This window comes from Staurois parvus, unplaced genomic scaffold (assembly GCF_062004578.1).
Source record: "Staurois parvus isolate SC_StPar_1 unplaced genomic scaffold, SC_StPar_1.0 ptg001521l, whole genome shotgun sequence".
Classification (NCBI taxonomy): domain Eukaryota; kingdom Metazoa; phylum Chordata; class Amphibia; order Anura; family Ranidae; genus Staurois; species Staurois parvus.
The window spans coordinates 235,885-254,178 of record NW_028319317.1 but is presented as its reverse complement, the minus strand read 5'-3'; the positions used below and the strand labels follow the sequence as shown (position 1 = coordinate 254,178).

General features: G+C 52.1%; 5 protein-coding genes and 1 pseudogene across 5 annotated transcripts; 2 read left to right on the top strand and 4 right to left on the bottom strand.

Moving 5' to 3' along the window:
• Positions 1 to 498: 498 nt before the first annotated feature.
• Positions 499 to 964, bottom strand: LOC149435407 (histone H2A type 1-like). The gene has a single exon (XM_089662692.1). The coding sequence runs from the start codon at positions 947 to 949 to the stop codon at positions 557 to 559; it is 393 nt and encodes a 130-aa protein (XP_089518818.1). The 5' UTR covers positions 950 to 964; the 3' UTR covers positions 499 to 556.
• Positions 965 to 11,255: 10,291 nt separating this feature from the next.
• LOC149435406 (histone H1.5 pseudogene) lies at positions 11,256 to 11,986 on the top strand (annotated as a pseudogene).
• Positions 11,987 to 12,634: 648 nt separating this feature from the next.
• Positions 12,635 to 13,061, bottom strand: LOC149435405 (histone H3). The gene has a single exon (XM_089662691.1). It carries the CDS (start codon positions 13,044 to 13,046, stop codon positions 12,636 to 12,638), a length of 411 nt encoding a protein of 136 aa, XP_089518817.1. The 5' UTR covers positions 13,047 to 13,061; the 3' UTR covers position 12,635.
• Positions 13,062 to 14,603: 1,542 nt separating this feature from the next.
• On the bottom strand, positions 14,604 to 15,030 carry LOC149435404 (histone H2B 1.1). The gene has a single exon (XM_089662690.1). It carries the CDS (start codon positions 15,000 to 15,002, stop codon positions 14,622 to 14,624), a length of 381 nt encoding a protein of 126 aa, XP_089518816.1. The 5' UTR covers positions 15,003 to 15,030; the 3' UTR covers positions 14,604 to 14,621.
• A 266-nt stretch (positions 15,031 to 15,296) lies between these two features.
• LOC149435403 (histone H2A type 1) lies at positions 15,297 to 15,770 on the top strand. The gene has a single exon (XM_089662689.1). The coding sequence runs from the start codon at positions 15,320 to 15,322 to the stop codon at positions 15,710 to 15,712; it is 393 nt and encodes a 130-aa protein (XP_089518815.1). The 5' UTR covers positions 15,297 to 15,319; the 3' UTR covers positions 15,713 to 15,770.
• Positions 15,771 to 17,534: 1,764 nt separating this feature from the next.
• LOC149435402 (histone H4) lies at positions 17,535 to 17,846 on the bottom strand. The gene has a single exon (XM_089662695.1). The coding sequence runs from the start codon at positions 17,844 to 17,846 to the stop codon at positions 17,535 to 17,537; it is 312 nt and encodes a 103-aa protein (XP_089518821.1).
• Positions 17,847 to 18,294: the final 448 nt, after the last annotated feature.

Genomic DNA, 18,294 nt, shown 5'->3' with positions numbered 1-18,294 from the left:
GACAGATTTTTATTCAAATAAAATGTGGGAGGAAATGATCTGATCAGGAAGATTTTTGATGTCACTGAAATCCTTTTCTATATTTTTACCGTTTAGATTTCGGATATGAAAACCGGTTATCGGCTACAAATAACCCGCCCAATCCCGGGGCGCCGAGAGATCACTTTCTCCCCAGAAAGTTCAACATAGAAATCCTTCCCGGCGTCCAAACGTCTTCCTATGGAGAAGCAGAGAGGACACCCGGATGTAGAGGAGACTTACTGTCCGGACGGCGGGAAGGATTTCCACCTTTTCGAATTGTCATTACAGACACGTGACAGCTTCCATCCCAGAACGTCCTTTACTAATCCGAGATCTACAGAGCAGGACGGAGGGAAGAAGTCGCCGACTTTCCTCCTCCACCGCCCAGACCCCGAGAATCCCATAGAAGCGGGAGATAGAGAGGAGTGTGGGATTGGTGTCCATAGAAGCCGTATGTCCGCCCTTTGTATGGAGATGTGGGGGGCTCTGAGAAGAGCCGTTGTGTTGGCGGATAGAAGGGAATCCTGTGGGGGGATTACTTGCTCTTGGCGGCCTTGTGGCTCTCGGTCTTCTTGGGCAGCAGCACGGCCTGGATGTTGGGCAGGACTCCTCCCTGGGCGATGGTGACGCCGCTCAGCAGCTTGTTGAGCTCCTCGTCGTTGCGGACAGCCAGCTGGAGGTGTCGGGGGATGATGCGGGTCTTCTTGTTGTCTCGGGCGGCGTTGCCGGCCAGCTCCAGGATCTCAGCCGTCAGATACTCCAGGACGGCGGCCAGATAGACGGGAGCTCCGGCCCCGACCCGCTCGGCATAGTTGCCCTTCCGGAGCAGACGGTGAACACGACCGACGGGGAACTGCAGACCGGCCCGGGACGATCGGGTCTTGGCCTTAGCCCGAGTCTTGCCTCCTTGTTTGCCGCGACCAGACATGATTGGATGACTGACGAATCACACAGATAGGTCCCAGCAGCCGCTTCCTCTCCTTTATACACTCCTATATACCATGCCTGGGGGGGGTCCCTTTAAACCAGTGGTTCTTAACCTTGTTGGAGGTACTGAACCCCACCAGTTTCATATGCGCATTCACCGAACCCTTCTTAATTGGAAAAATAAAATATGATTTTTAAAATTCAAAACATAGGTATATATTTAGGTATATATTTATACATAGGTGCACAAAATGAACAAAACCGTTAAGAACAAAGAACAAAACCATTAAAACCTGATTTTCACACAAAAACATAATAATGAATATTTACTGCACGAATCATATGAGTCGGGTGTGGGTGTTCACCTCCGCCGAACCCGCGAGACTAACTCACCGAACCCCTGGGGTTCAATCGAACCTAGGTTAAGAACCACTGCTTTAAACTATCTGCAAAGCTGCACATCTGTGCAATGTATAGAACCTGCTGAAGGAGTGCGCATGCGCGACCAGCGGTGATGGTCGCGTCTCCCTGAAGCTCCTCCGCACTGCAGGGAAGACAGCCGCCGTGACCCTCAATCCCGGCCCGCGCCATATGATAAACGGCCCTGGTTGCCATAGCAACCCACCTGACACATTCTGATATGGTCAGGGAAGCGTCCCGATACCAGGCTCCGCCGCCCAGCAAACCGATCAAGGAGGCCCTTGCTCGTGCCTCTTCCAAGATGGCAGCCGCACCTTCCTACAACACCAAGCCAGCAGCATTGAAGCTTGCAGCCCTGCACACAGAACAATCCAGCCATCCCTGCACTTCAGAGGGTGAGTCAAACGCAGAGACAGAGACCCCCACACAAGCCTCAACGCCTGACCTCACTACTCCTAACCTTCTTGCACGTTTTGAAAAGATGCTACATAAAGCCCTGAAACAGATCTCTGATCGCATCACAGACAAGCTGTCCAGAGAAATCCACAAACTAGGGCAACGCACAGCTGACCTGGAACAGAGGGTGGACGACCCTGACACCACATTTCAACTACAAGCAGACAAACTCGACCATTTGCGTGACGAAAATGCCACACTACAAACGCGCTTAGATGACTTTGAAAATTGGGCTAGGCGCTCAAACTTGCAAATTTGTGGCCTCCCTGAGTTGATTATTGATGTCCATTCCACCATCACTGCGATATTTCAAGAGCTGGCTCCAGCTATTCCCATAGAACGCCTAGAATTGGATAGGGTTCACAGGGCACTATCTCTTAAACGCACCGACGGCCCACCATGGGATATCATAGCCAAGCTCCACTTCTTTCACACTAAAGAAAAACTTCTACAGACAGCCCGCAACGCAGAATCCCTCACGTTCCAAGGTCACGCTTACCAGCTATTTCAAGACCTCTCTCCCACTACCATCGCCAAACGAAGGGCCGTGAAGCCTCATTTACAAGCGCTTCAACAACAGGGTATTCCATATAAATGGTGCTTTCCCTTCGCAGTGCGCTTCCGGTACCAGGCCTGAGACCACATCTACAAGACCACAGATGAACTTCAAAACACCCTGCGGAACCTCCAGCTGCACCCTCATACAACATCATCAGAAAGCTCCAGACAACGATCAGCTTCATGCTCGCCACAGAAATCTCACCCGCCACACCTCACCAATGGTCAACTCAACACCCACAAATGAGGGCATTTTTCATCACCTTCTTCACCTCCACAAGATTACATGGACTGAATCTAATCCATCATCTTTCGCTTTACAACCTACATTCAACGAAGTGGAACTCCGCCACCCTCGTAGTTGACACCCAAGGTTTCTGTTCCTCTCTTCCCTCACCCGAGTGCAGACGTTAAACATCCGTAACCTTCTGTTAGCCCCCAGGGCTCATACTGTCTTCCTGACCTCCTCCTCTGTCCCCCCCCCCCCCCCTTCCATTTTTTTTTCCTTCAAACAATGTTGTAACCAATATTGCAGAAAATCTCTTGCTGTCCCTTATATTACGGACCATCCTATTCTCTCTCTTCTATCGTTAAGAGTAGAGATGAGCGAAGAAATGAAAAATTTGATTCGACTGATTCGGCGAATTCGTGGACAATATTCGATTCGAGTCGAATAAATTCGCTGTGAATTTAACTTAAAAAAGGGTGTTTCTAGGCTTCAGAGAGACTTAATATTAGTGCAGAACACTGTACCTTTAATTTAAATGCCCTTGGAGTCTGCTGGGGAAGAGAAATAATACTGTCACTCAGTATGACATGCAGATGAGTGCCGTCGATCTTAGAATCACCGCACACTTCACTCATTTGGCCAGTCACGGTGCCAAAACCAGTGTTTGGAGCCACAGTGTGGCGGTGGAGGCAGCAGCAATGGGAGGCCATACAGCAAAAATGACAAAATGGAAACCAGCAGGAGTGTGAGGAGACCTGAAAGTGGCACATGGCAGAGTGGGAGCAATGGGAGGCGGTACAGGGACCCAGGTCACACTGTGGGCCCAGCAGCAGCGTGACCAGGCGGTACGGGGGCCCATGGCAGATTTGGGGCCTGGCAGCACCTATGGGAGGCCTGTAACCTGCCAGCAACCTATGACAAAATGGAAAACCGCAGGAGTGTGAGGAGACCTCAAAGTGGCACATGGCAGAGTGGAAGCAATGGGAGGCCGTACAGGGACCCAGGTCACACTGTGGGACCAGCATCAGCGTGAACAGGCGGTAAGGGGGCCCATGGCCGATTTGACCTCGTTCATCCCATAGTCCTGCCGACTCACGAATAGCGTGGCCTCCTCAAAGGGCCTGAGCAAGCGCAGGTGTCACGCATGAGCTGCCAATGGCTGACATCTAAGTTACACAGGGAGTACCTTTATCCGCTTTTAACAATAGGAAATCTGTGATGGCCTTTCGCTGTTCGTAAAGGCAGTCTAACATATGTAGGGTTGAATTACACCTTGTTGCAACGTCACAGCATGAGGAGTCGGTACGGGGGCCCATGGCAGATTACGTGCCTGGAAGCAGCAATGGGAGGCCCGTAATCTGCCAGCACCCTATGTCAAAAAATTCAACACACCAGCAGTGTGAGGAGACCTCAAAGTGGCACATGGCAGAGTGGGAGCAATAGGAGGCGGTACAGGGACCCAGGTCACACTGTGGGCTCAGCAGCAGTGTGACCAGGCGGTACGGGGGCCCATGGCCGATTTGGGGCCTGGTGGCACCTATGGAAGGCCTGTAATCTGCCAGCAACCTATGACAAAATGGACAACCGCAGGAGTGTGAGGAGATTTCAAAGTGGCACATGGCAGAGTGGAAGCAATGGGAGGCCGTACAGGGACCCAGGTCACACTGTGGGCTCAGCAGCAGCGTGACCAGGCGGTACGGGGGCCCATGGCCGATTTGGGGCCTGGCGGCACCTATGGGAAGCCTGTAATCTGCCAGCACCCTATGACAAAATGGAACCCTGGGCTGGGGCAGGCAGAACCGCCGTATCTTTATCACGGTTTTCCCAGGCCACCGAATGGCGACGCTGCATATGCTGACGCAACGCTGTAGTCCCAACATGGGCCCCCTGGCCACGCTTGACTTTCTGGCCACATAGTCGACATACGGCTACGTTTACTTCCTCGGGCGGCTTGACGAAAAATTGCCACACCGCAGAGTAGGAAACTTTGCCTCCGCTACTCCTCACTGGCTGACTGCTACTTCCTCCGTGCACACCGGCACCACTACTGGCCGTGGTGGTAGGCTGCAGTGGAGCTGGTGCTCTACTCCGTGGCCGTTTGCCTCCACTGACACTGCTGCGACCCTGCTGCCTCCTGGCAGCAGCAATGGGAGGCTGTACAGGGACCCATGAGACACTCTGGACCTGGCAGCAGCATGAAGAGGCGATACAGGGGCCCATGGCATATTACGGTCCTGGCAGCAGCAATGGGAGGCCCGTAATCTGCCAGCACCCTATGTCAAAAAATTCAACACACCAGCAGTGTGAAGAGACCTGAATGTGGCACATGGCAGAATGTGGCGATGGAGACAGCAGCAATGGGAGGCCGTACAGGGACCCATGACAGACTCTGGACTTGGCAGCAGCATGAGGAGGCGGTATAGGGGCCCATGGCAGATTAGGGGCCTGGCAGCAGCTATGGGAGGCCCGTAATCTGCCAGCACCCTATGTCAAAAAATTCAACACAACAGCAGTGTGTGAGGAGACCTGAAAGTGGCACATGGCAGAGTGTGGCGATGGAGACAGCAGCAATGGGAGGCCCGTAATCTGCCAGCACCCTATGACAAGAAATGGAACACACCAGCAGTGTGTGAGGAGACCTGAAAGTGGCACATGTTTGGGGCATGATTCATGGCGGATTTAGTCAGTTGTGTCAGGAACTGGTGGTTTGAAATCCAGACTAATCCACGCCTGATTCATTTTCACAAACGTGAGTCTCTCCACACTTTGGGTGGACAGTCGTGTCCTCCGCGGAGTTACAATACCTCCTGCCGCACTAAACACGCGCTCCGATGCCACGCTACTGGCCGGGCATGACAGCCTTTCAAGGGCAAATTCAGCTAGTTGGGGCCAAAGGTCAAGTTTCGTTGCCCAGTAGTCAAGAGGATTGTCTACCTTGGTTGGCAGGGTGCTGTCCCAGTAGGCCCAAGCCTGTTGTTTTAGCTCCTGCTCCAGGTCCACCTGATGCTGCTGCTGCGGCTGGTTAGTAGTTTCCTCACTGCGCTGGTGAAGAAAGCTACTCATCATCGACTGCAGACTGAGGCAGCCGCTGCTGGTGGAGCTGCCACTGCTCCTACCACCCCACCCCTCCCCTGCTGCCATGGCAGCGGAACGCGAGCGCACAGGGCCCACAGTGTCTGAGGATGGACGTTGGCGCACAAAGTCAGAGACCAACTGACTACATAGGTGGTTTTTATAGTACGTAATTTTGGCCTCCCTCTCAGCAGGTGTGAAAAAGGCCACCATTTTGGAACGGTAGCGAGGGTCCAACAAGGTGGACAGCCAAAAGTCATCCCTCTGTCTGATGGTTATTATTCGGCTGTCGCTACGCAAGCAACCGAGCATGCTATGGGCCATTTGCGCCAAGGAATGCGAGGGACTCCCTGCCTCCATCTCCACAGCATACTGCCACGGTGCGTCTGGGTCCTCTGTCTCCTCCTCCTCCTCCTCTACCAGATGCTCCTGCTCCTCCACTCCTGTCCGCTGAGTGGAAAAACCACCCATTTCACTCAATAATTCCTGAGCACAAATGTCCTCCTCTACCTCCTCCTCTTCTTCCTGTCCTGGCCCCACAGGGGTCATGTGGCGTTGAGATCTGTGCGCCATGTCTACCGCACCCTGACCAGCCATTGTTAACAGCATTTGTTCAAGGACGTGCAACAGAGGAATGACGTCGTTCATCCCATAGTCCTGCCGACTCACGAATAGCGTGGCCTCCTCAAAGGGCCTGAGCAAGCGGCAGGTGTCACGCATGAGCTGCCAATGGCTGACATCGAAGTTACACAGGAGAGTACCTTTATCCGCTTGTAACATCAGGAAATCGGTGATGGCCTTTCGCTGCTCGTAAAGGCGGTCTAACATGTGTAGGGTTGAATTCCACCTTGTTGCAACGTCGCAGATCAGGCGATGCTGTGGAATTCCGTTCTGCCACTGCAGCTCAATGAGGGTGTTCTTTGCGGTGTAGGAATGGCTGAAATGCATGCACAGTTTACGTGACATTTTAAGGATATCTTGCAGTGGGATGGTGGATTTTAGGAACCGCTTGACAACCAGATTGAACACGTGAGCCATGCATGGCGCATGGCACAACCTTCCTTGACGCAGAGCAGACACCATGTTCTTTCCGTTGTCGGTCAACATGGTTCCGATTTTCAGTTTGCGCGGAGACAGCCATCTGTCGATTTCTCTGTTCATTACACTCAGAAGTTCCTCCCCTGTGTGACTACGTTCGCCAAGGCATACCAGGTGCAGCACAGCGTGACACCGTTGCGCCCTGCACATGTGATATGCCGGTCGGGTAATGGGACTTGGCACGGGGGTGGCGGCTGAGGACACGGCGGAAAAAGAGGTGGTAGAGGCGGACATGCTTGCTGGACCAAGGACGTGCAAACGTGGAGGCAAAAGCGTCGTGACCTGTCCAAGTTGCTGGTGCGGCTGTGCCGGCACCACGTTCACCCAGTGGGCCGTAAATGACATATACTGTCCCTGACCGTAGTTACAGCTCCACACGTCGGCGCTGCCGTGCACTTTGGCAGAGACCGACATGCTCAAAGACTGGCCCACCATCTCTTCTACATGTGAATGCAGGGCTGGCACTGCCTTTTTGGCGAAGAAATGCCGGCTTGGCACTCTCCACCGCGGCTCGGCACAAGCCATCATTTCTCGGAAAGGTGCTGAGTCCACCACTTGGAAAGGGAGGGACTGCAGCACCAGCAACTTGGACAGGAGGACGTTCAGCTTCTGCACCGTCGGGTGCGTGCTCGCAAACTGTTGTCTCTTGGAAACGGATTCCAAGAAAGACTGTTGACGGAATCCGAGAAGAGGAGTAGCAGGAGAAGGAGCATCTGAACGAGCGGAAGATGCCAACGAGCGACAACTCCCCTCAGCAGAGGTGTTGGAGCCTTGACTGGCTGATAGAGGGTGATTGACGACGTCGGGTGACGGAGCAAGTAACGGAGCGGGTGATGGAGCGGGGGCTGGGGCAGGCAGAACCGCCGTATCTTTATCACGGTTTTCCCAGGCCACCGAATGGTGACGCTGCATATGCTGACGCAACGCTGTAGTCCCAACATGGGCCCCCTGGCCACGCTTGCATTTCTGGCCACATAGTCGACATACGGCTACGTTTACTTCCTCGGGCGGCTTGACGAAAAATTGCCACACCACCGAGTAGGAAACTTTGCCCCCGCTACTCCTCACTGGCTGACTGCTACTTCCTCCGTGCGCACCGGCACCACTTCTGGCCGTGGTGGTAGGCTGCAGTGGAGCTGGTGCTCTACTCCGTGGCCGTTTGGCTCCACTGACACTGCTGCGACCCTGCTGCCTCCTGGGCAACCCACCGACTGTTTCGCTCGCTGCCAAGCTGGCACCCTCTTCTCCTGATGATGCGGAAGAAATTACCTGATGACGACGAGGCTGCCAAGTGCGATCAACCTCCTCATCATCAAGTAGGGTCTCCGCCTCACTACTAGCCCCCTCGGCTGCGTCTGGGTCAGGAGACAGACCTGTCTCTAGACCGGCTACCGAGCCACTCTCCTCGTCACTACTTCTTCGCCTGGCTGCTGAAAAGGCGGATGTCTCCCCCCGTTCCTGACCGCCCTCTGTTAGCTCTTCCTCACTGTACAGTGGGGCTGAGCCCACAGCATGCGATACTTTGCTTGGTGAGGGAACAGCAAAGGACAGGGGCAGGTAGAGGACACGTGATTTCAGTGGGCTTGCTCCCGGGCCATGCCAACTAACGGTTGTGTCTGACGTACCCACCGACCGTTGGCTGTAGGTGTCAGAGGTGACCTGGGAAGAGGAAGACGACCGAGCCAACCAATCAATGACGGCAGGGTTGTCGGTGGAGACACGACCGCTGGATGACACTGCGAATACTGTTGCCTCGACCCCTTCCTCTGCTGCCACGTCTGCTCGCTCCTAAAACATTGCGTCCTCTGCCACTCCTCTGCATGTTGTCTGACATACTCTTTAATTCAACGATTCTGTGTCCCTGAGTAACAATTCTGTGTCCCTGAGTAACAATTCTGTGTCTGTCCCTGAGTAACAATTCTGTGGCCCTAAGTAACGGTTCTGTGGCCCTCAGTAACAATTCTGTGTCCCTGATTAACGTTTCTGTGGCCCTAAGTAACGGTTCTGTGGCCCTCAGTAACAATTCTGTGTCCCTCAGTAACAATTCTGTGTCTGTCCCTGAGTAACAATTATGTGGCCCTAAGTAACGGTTCTGTGGCCCTCAGTAACAATTCTGTGTCCCTGAGTAACGTTTATGTGGCCCTAAGTAACGGTTCTGTGGCCCTCAGTAACAATTCTGTGTCCCTGAGTAACAATTCTGTGGCCCTAAGTAACGGTTCTGTGGCCCTCAGTAACAATTCTGTGCCCTCAGTAACAATTCTGTGTCTGTCCCTGATTAACATTTACGTGGCCCTCAGTAACAATTCTGTGTCCCTCAAGAAACAATTCTGTGTCTGTCCCTGAGTAACAGTTCTGTGGCCCTAAGTAACGGTTCTGTGTCCCTGATTAACGTTTATGTGGCCCTAAGTAACGGTTCTGTGGCCCTCAGTAACAATTCTGTGTCCCTGATTAACGTTTCTGTGGCCCTAAGTAACGGTTCTGTGGCACTCAGTAACAATTCTGTGTCCCTCAGTAACAATTCTGTGTCTGTCCCTGAGTAACAATTCTGTGGCCCTAAGTAACGGTTCTGTGGCCCTCAGTAACAATTCTGTGTCCCTGATTAACGTTTCTGTGGCCCTAAGTAATGGTTCTGTGGCCCTCAGTAACAATTCTGTGTCCCTGAGTAACAATTCTGTGTCTGTCCGAGTAACAATTCTGTGGCCCTAAGTAACAGTTCTGTAGCCCTCAGTAACAATTATGTGTCCCTGAGTAACAATTCTGTGGCCCTAAGTAACGGTTCTGTGGCCCTAAGTAACAGTTCTGTGGCCCTCAGTAACAATTCTGTGTCTGTCCCTGAGTAACAATTCTGTGGCCCTAACTAACGTTTCTGTGGCCCTAAGTAACAATTCTCTGGCACTCAGTAACAATTCTCTCTGTCCCTGAGTAACAATTCTGTGGCCCTAATAACGTTTCTGTGGCCCTAAGTAACAATTCTGTGTCTGTCCCTGAGTAACAATTCTGTGGCCCTAACTAACGTTTCTGTGGCCCTAAGTAACAATTCTCTGGCACTCAGTAATAATTCTGTCTGTCCCTGAGTAACAATTCTGTGGCCCTAACTAGCGTTTCTTTGGCCCTAAGTAACGATTCTGTGGCCCTCATTAACAATTCTGTGTCCCTGAGTAATGCTTCTCTGTCCCTAAGTAACGTTTCTGTGGCCCTAACTCTGTCCCTAATACAGAGCGGTCTGCCTCTCTTGAATGACTGGAGGCAAATGAAGAATTCTAAAATGGCCGCTATTTATAGCTCGACCATTACACAGTGCTGGCTGGCTGCTGATTGGCTAATGCGATCACATGTCATTAAGGAATGCATTATGGGTCAGCGCGCCTTCCCAGACATCCCCGCTCCGTCGCCGCACATGTCCGCCGCCATTTTAGGAAAAATTTCAATTTTTCCAATATTCGACTCGAATTCCACTTCGCCTACTTCGATTCGCTCATCTCTAATTATAACAACTGAACAAAGAAAAGAAGTGTCAGGGTCAGTAGACATGTGTTGGTCTTAGAGGAACCCCACCGCTCATTCCCCTCCAAATAGCCGACATTTCCTCTCCACATTCCCCACATGATAGACAAGAATGGGATTTGCAGCAAACTTCCTATTCCTGAAATGATCTCTCAGGGAATCCAAATGTGATGGATTGACTTCCATCACTGAAAGCATCAAATCCTATTGTAGATCCGAGGATTCCGAGCAAACCTCCCCCTGAGCAGTCTATGGAGCTGTGGAGTGAAATGCGGCAATCAAGTCATTGGCAGGATTTGGCTCTCAATGTCCATTTGTGATGATGAGCCAATAATGACCCCTAGGCCATGACACGTGACACCCTGTAATGGGCGGAGCCCTTTGTATGTCTCCCAATGTCTGCCATGACAGGACACAAGGATCTCCTGTGATCGGCCGATGTTTTTGTTCCCGGCTCCTTGTAGTCAGCTAGAGATGAGCCGAGTTGTGTATTAGAGGGAAATGTTTGGCGATCTCCCCTCTTCCCTCGTGTAATGTGAAGCGGATTGTAGTGGGGGATGGGAGCAGCTTGTTTTGTGGGTAGAATGTGTCCCCCCAAGCAGGTAGAAGGCAGAATGGGCCCCCCACTCCGGAGGATGGTTGTGTTTGCAGCCTCTGTGTTCAGCCTCGTGAGCAGCTCCTGACAGCTGGAAGTGACCCCCGATAAGTGACAGAACGGTGTCCGATGTGCACCGGGGAGCCGATCTCCTCCCTGGACTATTTCGGAATAAAATCGGTTTTATATCTACCGGGAAACACATGAAGGGAGAGTATATACTCCAACACTGGAGAGACAGCCAGTGGGCGTGTCTGATGTGTAACCAATAGCAGGACAGAGTCGAGATGCGTGACAACCAATCGCAGTGTTAGAAGGTCTGTATATAAGGCGGAGCGCCGTGTGATTTGTAATGAACTATTGTGGAAACATTTCCCGAGTCATGACGGAGACTGAGAGCGCCCCAGCCGCCGCTCCTCCAGCGGAGGCCGCCGCCAAGAAGAAGCCGGCTAAGAAGGCGTCAGCCGGAGGAGGAGCCAAGAAAGGCATCAAGAAGGCGTCCGGTCCCGGCGTGTCCGAGCTCCTGGTCCAAGCCGTGTCCGCTTCCAAGGAGCGCAGCGGGGTGTCCCTGGCCGCCCTCAAGAAGGTCCTGTCCGCCGGAGGATACGATGTGGACAAGAACAAGAGCCGCCTGAAGATCGCCCTCAAGGCGCTGGTGACTAAGGGGAGCCTCGTCCAGGTCAAAGGCCATGGAGCCTCCGGATCGTTCAAGATCAACAAGAAGCAGCCCGACGGCGCCAAGGCGAAGCCCAAGAAACCGGCAACTAAGAAGGCCGCCAAGTCCCCTAAGAAGAAGGCGACCGGCAAAGCCCCCACCGCAGCCAAGAGCCCCAAGAAACCGGCCGCCAAGTCCCCCAAGAAGAAGGCGACCGGCAAAGCCCCCACCGCAGCCAAGAGCCCCAAGAAGAAGCCGGCCGCCAAGAGACCAGCAAAGGCTGCAGCCAAGAAGGTGACTAAGAGCCCCAAGAAGAGCAAAGCTGCAGCCAAGCCGAAAAAAGGCGCCAAGAGTCCCGCTAAGGCCAAGCCGGCAGCTAAGAAGGCGGCTAAGCCCAAGAAGGCCGCTCCGAAGAAGAAATAATGGGCGGCGACCTCCATCTCCACCCCCCAAAGGCTCTTCTCAGAGCCCCCACCTCCCCCCAACAGAGCTCTCCATACATACACCGACCACGAGCCGCATTCTCCCTCCTCCAGTCTCCATCCTCCTCACATTGTACACTTGTCCCTTATAGGTCATCCAATGATTCCTCCGATCCTACAAATGATTACTGGTTGGCCAAAGGAGAGATCCCTCCCGATACATTTCACAGGCCCGAATTACTGAATTATATTTTCTATAGAAAACCGACCGGGGCGGCACACGGAGAGCAGAAGGAAGAATCCTCCCGGTGTGTCCGTGTGTGCCGCCCCGGCAGAGCGATGTGATCTGTGATGAGCCCGATGTAGTATCGGAGGAGGTAATAGAGGACATGACTGACCCCCCAATAGTGACATCTCCGTGTGGAAGGGGCCCATTCGGATGGATCTCATTGTATGTCTCACATTCCATGACTAGTTATGAGCGAATTAAAAATGAATAAAACCAGTAAAGGAATGGCGGTCCCGGGGGGGCTGAGAGGAGGAAGTGCAGAGATTTCCCTGACAACAGAAGCCTGTTCCCGGGTGTTGTAGTCATTGTAGTTCGGTAGTGTAGAGCTCTGTGTGGGGGGAGGTGGTGGCTCTGAGAAGAGCCGTTGGTTGGCGGGTTGTGTGGGGGGTCTAGGCCCTCTCTCCGCGGATGCGGCGTGCCAGCTGGATGTCTTTGGGCATGATGGTGACCCTCTTGGCGTGGATGGCGCAGAGGTTGGTGTCCTCGAAGAGTCCGACGAGATAAGCCTCTGCGGCCTCCTGCAGAGCCATGACGGCGGAGCTCTGGAAGCGCAGGTCGGTCTTGAAGTCCTGGGCGATCTCTCGGACGAGGCGCTGGAAGGGCAGCTTGCGGATGAGCAGCTCGGTGGATTTCTGGTAGCGGCGGATCTCTCGGAGAGCCACGGTGCCGGGCCTGTAGCGGTGAGGCTTCTTCACTCCGCCGGTGGCCGGGGCGCTCTTGCGGGCGGCTTTGGTGGCCAGCTGCTTGCGGGGAGCTTTCCCTCCGGTGGACTTACGGGCGGTCTGCTTGGTACGAGCCATCTCTACTCCTCTCTTGCCGGGAACTGCGACTGTAATACGCCTCCGCTCTGCACAGCTATTTATACACATCCCTGCCCTCTGATTGGAGAACTACGTCACGCCCCTTCTAATGATTGGTTTACATAAAAATAGAGGGATTTTCAAAATGCCCGCCAGGATCTGCACGTGATCTCTGTAGGTAGAGAAGCCCGCTGTGTCAGGGGTGGGGGAGGGGAGTTCCTCCACATCATACAATGCTCGGAGCTCTCCTTACTACCAAAGAAGAGAAGATTAATCAGAGATCTGCTAATAATCAGAGATCAGAGACTCCCTGTACAATGTAACAATTACATCCACTGACATCGGACTGGATTCCTCCATAATACAGTGAATGGGATGACAGAAGATCCTCCTCCGATCTCACGGATCCGAGGATTCCTCTGTTCGGGACTAAGAAGCAGAACGTTTGTCGCCCATCTCGGTCCATCCAGCACAATTGTGGACTAACAGGGACAGTCAGAAGGGCTGCAATGTATTGTCTATAGAAGAGCGAGATGACAAGAGACATGACTTGTGTGCGGATCTGGGAGGAGATACAATGTGATTTCTGCCTTTTCTCTCCGAATCCCACTTCCAAGGACAATCCGATCCCGGCGATGACAGTGTGGACTTTGATGGCACAATGACAATCTATCGCTGAGGATGTGAGGAGGCGGACATCTAGTCTGCAGCAATTCATCCCATTCATTTCACAGTTACGAGTTTATTTGTAACAAACATTTTGTGTCTTATATTTTAAGAATGTTTTTTTTTTATTTCCCGCCAAGATCTGCACGTTCTTTGTTAGTAGAATATCCCGATCTCTCTGGGAGCTCCTTACTGCCAGATGGGAAAACATTGATAAGAAAGATGTTTATAAATAAAAATTAGATCTTATCAATGTAAGAATTGTAAACCCCGAGAGAGGACTATTTCTGTCCATAATTCAGTAAATTAGATGACAAAGTAAAGGGGGGATTAATCGGCCCAATGTACCCCCCCCTATTAATGATAACCGTATTACAATTTGTAACCTCCACTTTCCATTCTGTGTATTAATCTGATGCACCTGAAATTCACCTAATGCTTTAAAGGAAAATCTAGATACATCTAGATACACACTATATTACCAGTAGTATTGGGCCGGCCCTCCATATCATTGGGTTCCGGTGTTCCCATCAAGCCCCGAGGCATGCAGGCCGCTTCACGAACATTTGTGAAAGAATGGAACGCTGATAGCTAATGGGGACAAATCTCTGCCTTCTGTCCGGGGATCGGGGAAGATCTACAATGCGGGTTGTTTCTGGATCCACTAGAAGACAATATTCTGTACAAATGAAATCCTCCAAATGGAACAATCAGGAATTCCACAATAAATGGGATCTGGAAGGCTGGCTGGTATTCTGATAGCGAGAAGAAATCTAGAAACCCCGTGTAAGTGTGACGTGTGACCTCTAGCGGCAATACAACGTGATGACAGCTCAGTGATTGGAATGGTGGGCGGCTCTTAGAAGAGCCTTTGTGTCCTTGTTGGGATGATGGGGCCCCGGGGGGGGATTACTTGGCGCTGGTGTACTTGGTGACGGCCTTGGTGCCCTCGGAGACGGCGTGCTTGGCCAGCTCTCCGGGCAGGAGGAGGCGGACGGCGGTCTGGATCTCCCGGGAGGTGATGGTGGAGCGCTTGTTGTAATGAGCCAGGCGGGAAGCTTCGCCGGCGATGCGCTCGAAGATGTCATTGACGAAGGAGTTCATGATGCTCATGGCCTTGGACGAGATGCCGGTGTCGGGGTGGACCTGCTTGAGCACCTTGTACACGTAGATGGCATAACTCTCCTTCCTAGTCTTCCTCCGCTTCTTGCCGTCCTTCTTCTGGGTCTTAGTCACGGCTTTCTTGGAGCCCTTCTTGGGCGCCGGCGCAGACTTGGCTGGTTCAGGCATGATCAGGGTTCACCACTGCTTGGCTGGCTGCGGGGAAAGTGTGCTGGAGCCACCCTCATGTGCTGCTTTTATAGCCGGCCTATGCAAAGGAGTTTCGTACTGCCTCAAACTTCCTATTGGAGGACGTTGACATGTGATGGAAAGTGACGTCATGCTGTCTATCCTCGTGTGCAGATTGGTGTAGAAACAAGTCTGACCGCTGTTTGTTGAATTCAAAAGCAACCAATCGCAGCGTGTGACGTCAGAGCATGGAGTGTATAAAGGAGAGGAAGCGGCTGCTGGGACCTATCTGTGTGTGATTCGTCAGTCATCCAATCATGTCTGGTCGCGGCAAACAAGGAGGTAAGACTCGGGCTAAGGCCAAGACCCGATCGTCCCGGGCTGGTCTGCAGTTCCCCGTCGGTCGTGTTCACCGTCTGCTCCGGAAGGGCAACTATGCCGAGCGGGTCGGGGCCGGAGCTCCCGTCTATCTGGCCGCCGTCCTGGAGTATCTGACGGCTGAGATCCTGGAGCTGGCCGGCAACGCCGCCCGAGACAACAAGAAGACCCGCATCATCCCCCGACACCTCCAGCTGGCTGTCCGCAACGACGAGGAGCTCAACAAGCTGCTGGGCGGCGTCACCATCGCCCAGGGAGGAGTCCTGCCCAACATCCAGGCCGTGCTGCTGCCCAAGAAGACCGAGAGCCACAAGGCCGCCAAGAGCAAGTAATCCCCCCACAGGATTCCCTTCTATCCGCCAACACAACGGCTCTTCTCAGAGCCCCCCACATCTCCATACAAAGGGCGGACATACGGCTTCTATGGACACCAATCCCACACTCCTCTCTATCTCCCGCTTCTATGGGATTCTCGGGGTCTGGGGGGTGGAGGTGGAAAGTCGGCGACTTCTTCCCTCCGTCCTGCTCTGTAGATCTCGGATTAGTAAAGGACGTTCTGGGATGGAAGCTGTCACGTGTTTGTAATGACAATTCTAAAAGGTGGAAATCCTTCCCGCCGTCCGGACAGTAAGTCTCCTCTACATCCGGGTGTCATCTCTGCTTCTCCATAGGAAGACGTTTGGACGCCGGGAAGGATTTCTATGTTGAACTTTCTGGGGAGAAAATGATCTCTCGGCGCCCCGGGATTGGGCGGGTTATTTGTTGCTGATAACCGGTTTTCACATCCGAAATCTAAACGGTAAAAATATAGAAAAGTATTTCAGTGACATCAAAAATCTTCCTGATCAGATCATTTCCTCCCACATTTTATTTGAATAAAAATCTGTCATGGCTTCAATTGTCTAATACATTCCAATTTCCCGCCGGAGTTCTATGGACCGTTACAGACGATCTGCGTCCATTGACCGTTTTATCCGGGAAGATCGATCAATCCTTCCATTGGAAATGTTTTATTTGTACTCAAAACCCGACACGATGTAGAACTTCCTGCACTAGGAATAGAGATCTCCGAATACTTGTTTATACTTCTCGTAAGAAATGCATTACTGGCTGATGGAGACAACGCCCACAGCTGTGATTGGCTCAGATTTCAAATTCTTCCCGCCGGAATTGTATCCATCGTTCCAGAGAAACCTTCAGCCCGATTATACCGCCAAATCCGAGCCGGAGAACAAAGGAGATCATCAGATGAGACATCCGAGAAATATCATCGCTTTCATTCCAGACAGTTGTATTGATTAGTCAGGGATGTCTACAGATGGATGTCGGGGATTACCGAGTCATGTCAATCCGTGTTCTGTTATCTCTGTCCCCCAGGATCCTCTATATCCAATGTGTTTGCGGACTAATAAACAATGACTAGAAATGGATTCTGATGATTACTTTCATATATTGTCTTCTCAGAATCCAGGATTCCCCTCCCCCCGCAACATACAGAACATGAGTGACATCATACATGTCATAGTTCTCTACATGATGAGAAATAAAGTATCGTACGATTCTATCAGATCTGTATACGATCATGTCCTTCCTTTTAACAATTACAGACCCCCCCCCCCCCCCCCCCCATATATCACATCCAGAATATTGAAATATCTTGTAAAAATCGGTAATCATGACACCGCCAGATAAATATGTACAATGAATCGATAGAGGAAATATTACATATGTAAAGAATCAAATCGGTTTCTCTGTAAGAACATCCATGAACCCTTTCATTATTCGGGGCTCAGATCGGTCACAAACATAAGCGCATCGCGATCACCGGCATGTTTATTTTACTCTAACGTTACAATGCAAAATCCGGCATTCCGAACCGGATCCATCCCGATTACCGATCACACACCATGCAATCAGGTGATTGGACAGATTCTTGGAATTGCAGAACTATATCCATGACGTCATCCTGTTATATAGAATGACTGACGGATAGTTCCATCATCCCCATCACTAGAATGAGCGGCAATCCTTCTCCCCCCAGGAGGAGCAGATAGAACCCTGGAGATGATCAATCAATAGCCCTTTGTATGAGAAGGTGGGCGGCCCTAAGAAGGGCCTTTGTGACGATGAAGGGGGGGGGGGGGTTGTGAGGATTTATCCTCCGAATCCGTAGAGGGTGCGTCCCTGTCGTTTGAGAGCATAGACGACATCCATGGCGGTGACGGTCTTCCTCTTGGCGTGCTCGGTGTAGGTGACGGCATCGCGGATGACATTCTCCAGGAAGACTTTCAGCACTCCGCGGGTCTCCTCATAGATGAGGCCGGAGATGCGCTTGACTCCCCCTCTGCGGGCCAAACGTCGGATGGCGGGTTTGGTGATGCCCTGGATGTTGTCCCGGAGCACCTTCCTGTGGCGCTTGGCGCCGCCTTTCCCCAGACCCTTCCCTCCTTTACCGCGACCAGACATGACGATTCTTCTCTGCTGCAAACACCGACTGAGCTCTGGGCTGGGCCCGCCTTCCTTTTATACAGCCTGAGCGGACCTGATGGGAACCTTCCTGGGAAGAGGCGGAGTCACACCCATTCTTTACACGCAATACAATTGTATTCATCTGGAAGCTTTCTCCACGTTCCGCCCTTTTCAGATCCCTTAATGTTAATAGAAATCCATCTCCAGGAGAGAAATCTCTTCATTCTTCTCAATGGTTTTCTATTTCTTCCTCGGAGATTACACAGAAACATTCATCTTTCACATTTCAGAACACAAACCATCATCACCAGTTACTATTGTTAGCAGCAATTTAATATTGAGAAATATGACTTGGAAATAAACAACACAAACATTTATACCAATGCCCCACGTTCCTGGTTATAATTCTGAGCGGACCTGAAGGGAAACTGATGGGCGGGGTCAC

Coding starts and splice junctions, on each gene's coding strand:
- LOC149435404 (XM_089662690.1), bottom strand. CDS start 15,002: ATGCCTGAACCAGCCAAGTCTGCGCCGGCGCCCAAGAAGGGCTCCAAG.
- LOC149435402 (XM_089662695.1), bottom strand. CDS start 17,846: ATGTCTGGTCGCGGTAAAGGAGGGAAGGGTCTGGGGAAAGGCGGCGCC.
- LOC149435403 (XM_089662689.1), top strand. CDS start 15,320: ATGTCTGGTCGCGGCAAACAAGGAGGTAAGACTCGGGCTAAGGCCAAG.
- LOC149435405 (XM_089662691.1), bottom strand. CDS start 13,046: ATGGCTCGTACCAAGCAGACCGCCCGTAAGTCCACCGGAGGGAAAGCT.
- LOC149435407 (XM_089662692.1), bottom strand. CDS start 949: ATGTCTGGTCGCGGCAAACAAGGAGGCAAGACTCGGGCTAAGGCCAAG.